Source organism: Sinocyclocheilus rhinocerous, unplaced genomic scaffold (assembly GCF_001515625.1).
Source record: "Sinocyclocheilus rhinocerous isolate Xijiao unplaced genomic scaffold, SAMN03320098_v1.1 scaffold25, whole genome shotgun sequence".
NCBI classification, from domain to species: domain Eukaryota; kingdom Metazoa; phylum Chordata; class Actinopteri; order Cypriniformes; family Cyprinidae; genus Sinocyclocheilus; species Sinocyclocheilus rhinocerous.
The window spans coordinates 1,012,413-1,022,595 of record NW_015647048.1 but is presented as its reverse complement, the minus strand read 5'-3'; the positions used below and the strand labels follow the sequence as shown (position 1 = coordinate 1,022,595).

At 38.1% G+C, this 10,183-nt stretch overlaps 1 protein-coding gene across 1 annotated transcript in view; it reads right to left on the bottom strand.

The window, feature by feature from the left end:
• The window catches only part of LOC107708584 (transmembrane inner ear expressed protein-like), a 36,853-nt gene that overhangs the window by 14,614 nt on the left and 12,056 nt on the right, over positions 1–10,183 (bottom strand). Inside the window, exon 3 of the mRNA XM_016512847.1 lies at positions 1,876–2,055. Coding sequence (XP_016368333.1) covers positions 1,876–2,022 — 147 coding nt within the window. The 5' untranslated portion in view covers positions 2,023–2,055. The remainder of the gene's footprint in view (positions 1–1,875; positions 2,056–10,183) is intronic.

Sequence of the window (10,183 nt, the reverse complement as noted above, 5' to 3'; positions counted from 1 at the left end):
GCGGTGTTATGCAAATCTTCCCACACAGTGACGTACATGTGGGGGCGTGTTTAAACGAGGCGTTTTAGGAGGGCTTGGACTAGTCTTAACTTTTATAAAGAATATCGCTTTTGGGTTTGAGGGATCTTATCTATTCACGAACAGCTTGTAACACTCCACAGAGAAAGGAAAACTTGAAATCGCATCATATGACCCCTTTAACACACGCAGTATGACTGCAGTAAAGAATGGCAAATCGACAGTCATACAGTTTATACATTTAAATGAAGTTGCTTTTTAACTTGTTCTCTAAATTTAATCTGTTATTCAAAGAACATTGTTGAATAAACATTGAATAATTTACATTTAAGGCCAAATTTGACCAGTTATTTCATTTATTTTTTCTTTCGCCAATGAAAATACTCCCATTACGGCCAAAGCCTCAGGAGTGCCGCCAAGAAACACACAAACTGAAAGCTTAAAATATACACTGGAAGTCAGGAACAAACTATGTATTGTAGCGAATCGACAGGATTAAAGCGTTTTCAATCACTCAACTCGAGAGCCATTCCTACTTTTCCAGTTCACGCTCACCAGTCACCTCTTTACTTCGATTAGTTTCTTCTATTTTCCAGAGATACACCTGTCACGAGTGCCACGAACACAGAGAGGTGAAGTGCTGTCAGCATGCTCTCTTTTACAACCGCATTCCCAACCCAGAACAGAGGAGTTACTGATTATGAACAATTATCAACCCAAACTGGGTCAAATCAACCCAGCTTCCTCACCCAGATGCACTTAGAATGCATATTTTTAAATAAATGTAACAATGTTGGCCATTTAAAATCTAACAGTGACAATGTCAACTGACCTTTTTGATCTAATTTGTAAATGATGATCGTTTTGTAAAACACGAATGATGACCCTTATCTTTCCTAAGTGAAAATGTTGCTATTTCTGTAAATGTTTCCTGCTAACATTGGTTCCAAAGACGATCATTTCTCATGGCAACAGCAGCACTGCTAGATGTGGTGAACAGGATGTCCTTAAGCAGTCAATGAAATTTAAACAGTCATTCATTGTTAAATCATAGATGATCGATTTAGGCAATGACAGCTGCTGGATGGTGCAAATCTTCCTCCGTGCGACTGACAATATCACATTATCAGGGAACAATGTAAACAAGTTCACATCGCAAGGCCAGTGCTGTCCTAAGCATTTGGAATGTCTCCCCAATTTATAGCACATAATAGAGACACTGACCACCAAAAAACAAGTAGTATGTGGAACTATGAATTTAAATATAAACCTTGAATGAGGTCACATGTGAGAGTGCAAAATCGTTTTAATTTTCTGAGGTCAGCCGAACTAGATTTCACATTTTCAAGAAAATGTAAGTGGATCTCGCCCATGCAGATCTCACTGTCACAATGCTAGGTATTCTATGTGGCTTCCAGCAAGATCTGGGTTGCTGTTGCATGTAGGTTGTTGCTGGCTGGCTAAAGTCAATATAAAATATTCTGGTCCCTAGAAAGGCTTTAGTTCTTTCTTCAGTGACAGTCTAGTTTAATTCGTTGTTTGTTGTTTCATTTTCCATGTTTTCAGGCAAAGTATTGTCTTTTTGTCTGACAGACGCAACAGAGGGTCCTTGCATTACTGTACTTTCTGCAAATAGCTTTTTAATAGCCATATAACTGTTTCTGAAACACCATTAGCGCTAACTTTGAGGTGTAGTTAGACAAATCTATTGCTGGACTAGATGTGTTTTTAACGCTGCCGTTGTGTCAATGCATTCAGTGCCATAAAATTAAAAGCGGTTCACGCTAGCCTGTTCAATACAAAGAGAGTCGCAACAACAGTGCAGTTTAGGGGCCATAAAACCTATCCAGGTCTTACCTCGGGGTCTGGTATCTGGGCAGCGGCGTTGAAGATGTGGTGTGAGATCAACACAGCCGTTACGCTCATCAGCAATGGGACGAGGGTTGGCGGTTGATGCCTAGGCCCCTCCATCGCCATTTTCCCTCTTCTTCTCCCGCGTCTCATCCCTCCCCCTGCTGCTTCTTTCTGCCCGGAAAACTGCGCAGGACCACAATAGTGCAGGTGATTGATAGACGTTCAGTGTGAAACGGCCACCACCTCCCCTACATGAATGTTGCTCTGGTCTCTTGCTGTCCTAATGCTTCCAAACAGAGAAACTGCGCTCTCCGCCGCAGAGCCCGAACCAGAAAGCCAGCCACTCGGCTAAAGGCCATTAATTAATTAATAGCCCCGGTGTCATTTTACAGCCCTGCCGCCCAGTGCACGGAGAGGTTACAAGAGTCGTGGGGGGAAGGGAGTTACACGGAAAGACACAAGTGGATCAGAGGAATTGTGTAACACTCTGAAGACACTTTGTATTTTGATCACACACTCATGTTGATGTGTGATGCCTGCTATGCGATCTGCATATCTGCTGCAACAGGTTTTCCAGTAATTATGTGAACACAGTTGTTCAGCGGTCCACTGAAATAAGGACAATTTACTCAAAGCAAAATGTTTACGGTAAATTGTTTTGCTTTTTCCAACATAAGCTCATTGGAAAAACATGCCTCTATATTTTTTCAAAAACAACCTACTGTATACATACAGTGCTTAACAGATTTATTAGACCACCACCACGCAATGTAAGGTTTGTGCCACAGCTGCCTTAAACTAACAGTATTGGTGATTACCAAAATCACTTTTTATGTTTCTGTAATGGTTAATCCACCAGTAAGCTCTTTAGTCACAGTGGTGTTTCTAATGCTAAAATATAATTATTTGAGTTATCCATGAATTCTTGAATTTACTGTTTAACAAGAAAGGCAGAAAAAATAGTAAAGCGCTTTATTAATTGTTTTATTCAGATGCCCAATTACAGTCAATAACAGCAGAAACTGTGGAAAAGTACATAAACAGCAATATATATATATAACATAAATATACAATATACAAAAAGTGGCCTAAAATATATTTTGAAAATATTTTAGCAAAAAAATTTTTGGCCATTTTTTTTGTATGATTTGAAATATATTTTAAAATATGCATATTTAAAAAAAATTGTTTGATACATGGGAATACTATGCTGTGACCTTAAAACACTTTTACCATAGTGCATGATTTGTAGACCATAATGCATTTTGTTGTTTGCATCACATAGATTTCTTCATAAAATGGGATTTTTATCTTACATTTGCTTTTGTTTACACTATCAGTTATGTTTAGGCTTGGGTTTAGGTTGTATTTTATTTTTAAATGCGATACAGCATTAACCTTTGACATTTTATTTCCGAACAAGACTTGGAACAACACAACTAAGAGCTCTATATGGTAGTCAAACATACAGCAGGTGTAACAAGAGTAGAAGGAGAAGTAGAAGGGACCAGGCAGGTGAATTCACACAGAGAAGATCACAGAGATATTAAGGTGCTAAATTATGAAGAGCCTTAAAGTGCCAATGTATGTAAAATCTTGAATCTGTTATTTAACCGGAAGCCCGTGGAGCTGTCTAAGGACTGGACACGTGTGCTCAATCGATGGTGATCATGTAATGATCTGAGCTGCTGAATTCTGGACAAAAGCTTTAGTGAAACACCACTGAGAAGAGAATTACAACAGTCAATACGAGATGTACCTAATGCATGTATAAGGACAGCTATGGAAGCCCTTTTCCACTGAATAAAAAATAAAGGTAATTACGACTTTTTATCTCACAATTCTGACTTTTTTCTTGCAAAGCTGAGTATACATCTCACAATTCTGACTTCTTTTCTCAGAATTGTGAGATATAAACTCGCAACTGCAAGAAAAAAATGTCAAAATTGCGAGTTATAAAGTCCAATTCTGAGGAAATAAAGACTATTTTCACAATTGCAAGTTTCACAATTATGACGTTGTAACTCGCAATTGCAAGCATTCTATCATGCAATTCTGACTTTAGAACTCAAAATTGCTGTAATACTTTATACACAGTATGTGAATTACATCACTAACTTAGCAGTGCACATTTTAATGCAGTGTTACAACATGATCCAACTGCGCGACTGGGATTTAAACCTCACTAATGTCTTCTGCTAGTTAGAAAAGCTATTCAAACTGTTATAACAGATATAACAGAAATTAAAATAATAGCAGATTTCTCTTGTTTTAAATAAACGCTAAAAACTGAGATGAAAAATGATCTTAAGCAAGAAACAGTGCAGGATATTGGCCCTCCAGGAGCAGGATTGGACACTCCTTGTTTAGGGTCATGTCCACCCGGCACCAGGCCCAAAACAACTCCAAGCAAATGAAGGCAAACACTTCTTACTTTGGAAACTCAATTTGATGCATTCCAAACTGTGTCACAAGCATGTGTTGCATTCTCAGTGTTGCCACAAGGTTGGTTAACGGACCATAGTGCATGATTTGTAGACCATAATGCATTTTGTTGTTTGCATCACATAGATTTCTTCATAAAATGGGATTTTTATCTTACATTTGCTTTTGTTTACACTATCAGTTATGTTTAGGCTTGGGTTTAGGTTGTATTTTATTTTTAAATGCGATACAGCATTAACCTTTGACATTTTATTTCCGAACAAGACTTGGAACAACACAACTAAGAGCTCTATATGGTAGTCAAACATACAGCAGGTGTAACAAGAGTAGAAGGAGAAGTAGAAGGGATCAGGCAGGTGAATTCACACAGAGAAGATCACAGAGATATTAAGGTGCTAAATTATGAAGAGCCTTAAAGTGCCAATGTATGTAAAATCTTGAATCTGTTATTTAACCGGAAGCCCGTGGAGCTGTCTAAGGACTGGACACGTGTGCTCAATCGATGGTGATCATGTAATGATCTGAGCTGCTGAATTCTGGACAAAAGCTTTAGTGAAACACCACTGAGAAGAGAATTACAACAGTCAATACGAGATGTACCTAATGCATGTATAAGGACAGCTATGGAAGCCCTTTTCCACTGAATAAAAAATAAAGGTAATTACGACTTTTTATCTCACAATTCTGACTTTTTTCTTGCAAAGCTGAGTATACATCTCACAATTCTGACTTCTTTTCTCAGAATTGTGAGATATAAACTCGCAACTGCAAGAAAAAAAAGTCAAAATTGCGAGTTATAAAGTCCAATTCTGAGGAAATAAAGACTATTTTCACAATTGCGAGTTTCACAATTATGACGTTGTAACTCGCAATTGCAAGCATTCTATCATGCAATTCTGACTTTAGAACTCAAAATTGCTGTAATACTTTAGAATAGGGAACACATATTCACTACTAACTAAGCGTTTTCCCTGAACAAACTCCTAATTTGCTACTTATTAATAGTTAGTAAAGTAGTTGTTAAATTTAGGTATGGTGTAGGATTAAGGGATCTAAAATATAGTCATGCAGAATAAGGCATTATTACAATATGTGATTTATAAGTACTAATAAACAGCCAATAGCTAGAAGTATGCATGCTAATAAGCAACAAGTTAATAGTGAAATAAAGTGTTACCCATATTTTTATTCAGTGGTGGAAACGGGCTTCCATAGCAGTATTATTAGCAGCAAGAAATAGTTGAAGACGATTAATACTTCACATTTGATGATACACAGACCGAGTAATATTATTTATATGTAACTTATAACTTAAGAAGAAGCCCTTTTTTTATATACATATATATAAAAATATTAATCATTAGTGGTGTTTGTTAAGGCAAACACCACAATGAATGTCGCTCATACTTGGGATCAGCCATACGTTTTAAACCATGGCATTGTAACCAGTGCCGTTTGTTTTCACTTAGTGGGCGATAAAAGTTGTGGCTCATTTGACTTGGCCAGTAAGCAACGACGCAGAACACCCATAGATTAGGTATCATAACAATAATAATAATAATTGAAAAAAAAAAATAGTATATCATCCCACCAGATAAAAACTGATGGGATGGAAAAATCTGTTCATTCATAAGTACTGATGTGTTAGAGAATCTGCTATTCAAATCTGTTCTTTACTTTTGGATTTTCCATGCTTCTTTCAAGGGACCTGATATTTCTGGGCTGTGATCTTCTTAGACAGTGATCATGCTGCTGAGAGGATGTGGTAGGAATACATCAGCGGCTTAAAGCCTATACATCTCCACAGCTTGACTGACAACATTTTCTCCACGCCCTTTGAGAGCTCTAAGAGAAGATAATGAATAAACACAGCCAAATGGCATGCTAATGTTAAGATCTGGGGATTACGTGATGGGTGCTAATAACCCAACCTACCCCGCTGTTATGAAAAGAAGGGTGCAGGAGGGATGGAATTAGATATTAATTTCATGCCTCTTCTGAATTACTGATTCTATCTCAGTCAGATAATACATCAGAGCGTGTGATTCTGTTCCATATAATGCAGCCGCTATTAGACTGGGATAAGCATATTTTCAAAATCGACTAGTCGGTTCAAACAAGTAGGGGCACGACCTAACAATTTTGGCTTTTTGCACATTAATTTAGCATATATAAGTCTAAGACCCTAAAAGAAAGGTGTGACAACATGCCCCATAGGTGGGGCACATTGTAAGCTGACAGCTTATGACATTTTCTGTTCTAACCATAACACAAAACTAATTCAACTATTTTGTCCATAAAAGACAAGTATTAACTTTTTCGCATGAATTATTAATTTTTTAGAGTCTGAGTCCTAGGCTACTACAGCAAAGGTCAAAACAATGTGGGCAAACTGATGAAGAAAAATATAGCAGCCAGTAAGAAAGCTTTCTTGAAATAATAATTTCTGAACGTTCTGGCTCTCCCTCTCAGTCTTTATTCACTTGTCTCTCGTGGATTCTTGATAGAATTTATAAAAGTTATACACAGTATGTGAATTACATCACTAACTTAGCAGTGCACATTTTAATGCAGTGTTACAACATGATCCAACTGCGCGACTGGGATTTAAACCTCACTAATGTCTTCTGCTAGTTAGAAAAGCTATTCAAACTGTTATAACAGATATAACAGAAATTAAAATAATAGCAGATTTCTCTTGTTTTAAATAAACGCTAAAAACTGAGATGAAAAATGATCTTAAGCAAGAAACAGTGCAGGATATTGGCCCTCCAGGAGCAGGATTGGACACTCCTTGTTTAGGGTCATGTCCACCCGGCACCAGGCCCAAAACAACTCCAAGCAAATGAAGGCAAACACTTCTTACTTTGGAAACTCAATTTGATGCATTCCAAACTGTGTCACAAGCATGTGTTGCATTCTCAGTGTTGCCACAAGGTTGGTTAACGGTGCTATAGCAGGCATTTGTGTTAAACAAACAACTTCTACTTCCAACTGGAGGGGTCTTAAAAGCGTTAAATGGACGTTTTCCTTGTCTGCCGCATCATGAACCAGCAGGACAGTCACTAGTGAAGGGTTTGGGACTCTTCTTGTGATGCCTTCAACTAATTAACACTGTTGGGTCAAGCCCTGCATCCCACTGTGCACACTATCCATCCTAAATAGTGTGTGAAATTAGATTAAATGTGTCCCAAATTATAGTATGATGAAAAGAATATGCCAAAAGTCCCCAGTTTCTAAAGTGTGGATCTGTGCACTCTCAAACAGCTGATATTGCTAATATCTAACTACAGATTTACTAACAGTTTGCGCAGACACAAACCCTCTTTTGGCGTTCAGGATGCGGTCAGGATTTACTAAAGACAAGCAGTAAAACATTATCGATAAAAAGGCGTGGACACGGTTATTTTTGCAGCTGACCTTATAGTATATGCATTTGTAGGAGTTTCCCTTTCAGATGCAAAATGCACTATGAGACAGAGCATTTAGCAGACGCTTTTATCTGAAGCGACTTACAAATGAGGACAATAGAAGCAATCAAACCAAAAAAAAGAGCAATAATATATAAATTCTGTGACAAGTCTCGGATAGTCTAGGAAACTCAGTCCCGGAAGGCCGGTGTCCTGCAGAGTTTAGCTCCAACCCTAATTAAACACACCTGAACCAGCTAATTAAGATCGTACTAGGCATACTAGAAACGTCCAGGCAGGTGTGTTGAGGCAAGTTGGAGCTAAACTCTGCAGGACACCGGCCCTCCAGGACCGAGTTTGGAGACCCCTGGTCTAAAGCTAAGGTTTAGCTCTAAGTTTTTTTTTCTATAATAAATAAAAAGAAAACAAGTATACAGAATAGAAATAGAATAGAGAGTGCTAATGTTAGAGGGTCAAGGTTTACATATACTGTATATTTATACAGCAGTTCGTTCTGGTTCTCAAATCTGATTGGTTGAGAACCGTGAGATATTGTACTGGTATTGCTACAGGAACGCCCTTTTCACCGTTTGTATCCCTCCGCTTCTCGTATTTCTCACAGCGAGTGTCATGGCGGACGCCCAAATCCACTAAAATTAAAAAATGATACTGTTTTTGAGTGACGAATATGTGTGTAAGCGTGTGGTTATTCTTTGCAAAAGCCCTACTTTTAAATCGACACCTGCCATGGTGTTTCTAATTTGTCGTCTCTGATAAATTACATAGCATACCTGGTTAAAGATGTCACCGGTCTCCAGTGACAGGTATACTGGACTACCTTAATTGGTTCACACGACTCAAAGACAGCTAGTCTTGGCAGATGAAGAAAAAGTCACTGAATTACACTTTCCGGCCACCCGCTGCACCTGTAACATGATGTATGGTACAGACCAAGCAAACCCAGATGGTGTTTAATAACTATAATTCACTCGAATGATTCTGGATTACAGACACATGAAGGCCAGCCGGTTTGTATGTTGGTGCTTTATTAGCTACACTGACATACTGGCAGTTGTTCTCTCCGATAGATCCAATCCAGTTTTCATGTGGAGCTTTTACTGTATTTTACAATCAGTGTCTCGAGGCCAATTTCAGATTCATAGTCGCTGGAACCACAGAGAGCAATCTTGAGATAAGTGTGTCATGGAAAAATCGCTTGAGAGTGATGGGAAACAAGCTTTGAGAGGACAGACTCATACAGGCCGTGAATCGAGAATGCTTCGTTCATCCAAAAATATGAGCTCTCCACAGTTTGTTTAAATTGCCTAGTAATAGGAACTGACCCTTTTCTTTCATTAAGCTCAAAGAAAGAGCTACACCCGTGGGATTGTGGAAAAACGGCATATCTGTGTTAAAGTCGTGCATGAGCTGCCACCCAGAAGGCCCCTCATAAAACACGCTGCCAAACCCTAATGCTGAGAGTCGTGCTGTGGTGCCACTGAGAGCCCCAATCACAGCCTGCGGTGCCCATCTGAACGCCGAGCTTCTTAAACGCTGTGCCGGCAGTTTATTGTGCTTCTTTCGTATGATTTTGGGTTAGGGAAACAACATTTCTGCTATTATGGGACATTACAGTTTATCATTAAATTGTTTGGCGGTAACACTGTGTATTTCGTGTTTCATAATCTCATGCAAATTCACCCCTGATTTAATGAGCATCATTTATTTTGATCCTGATTAAGGGATCTGTTGAGCGGCTGAAAAGACAATTCAGCCCGTTTCTCCACCTCCAGTTTGATATACACTGCCGACTGTGCCGATATACACTGTGGTTAAAACAATGACTACAGCACCAATTCAAATGAAAAGTGACATTTGCAAATTTTTTGTCAAATGAACACAGGAATAAATCAGAAAAGAAAAATGGCAATTGATCGGCTGCATACTGATTTACCATTTAAGACAAACACGGCTATGATTAACCCTATAAAGCCTACTGTATTTTGTTTTATACGCAACTTTCTAAGGCCTCTAAATGATCAACATGATGAAAACTTGGTTTAAAAACGTTGCACACAATCTACTGCATGCTTTCTGTCGTCTGATTGATAGTTTATACTTTTTAGTAATACTAGTATACTTTAAGTAAAATACCTTTTAGTATCATTTTAAAACATCTCCCTTCATGCTTCATATGTCTTTTTGCTGTGAAATCGTAACTGATTTTTATAAAGTAAAAGTAAGAATAACTTTTATATTGTTAGTAATGTTTTAAGATGAACACTTGGACTGAAGCAACTTTATTTTTATTTGGTTATCCATACACTAGAAAAATCATGTCTCAAATATGATCATCAGGCTTTTCAGGAATGTTTCTTTGTTCATCTCCCAATCATCATTCCATTGCATTGCATTATATGTTTTGATCATCAAACTAAGCATTTAAATATCATCTT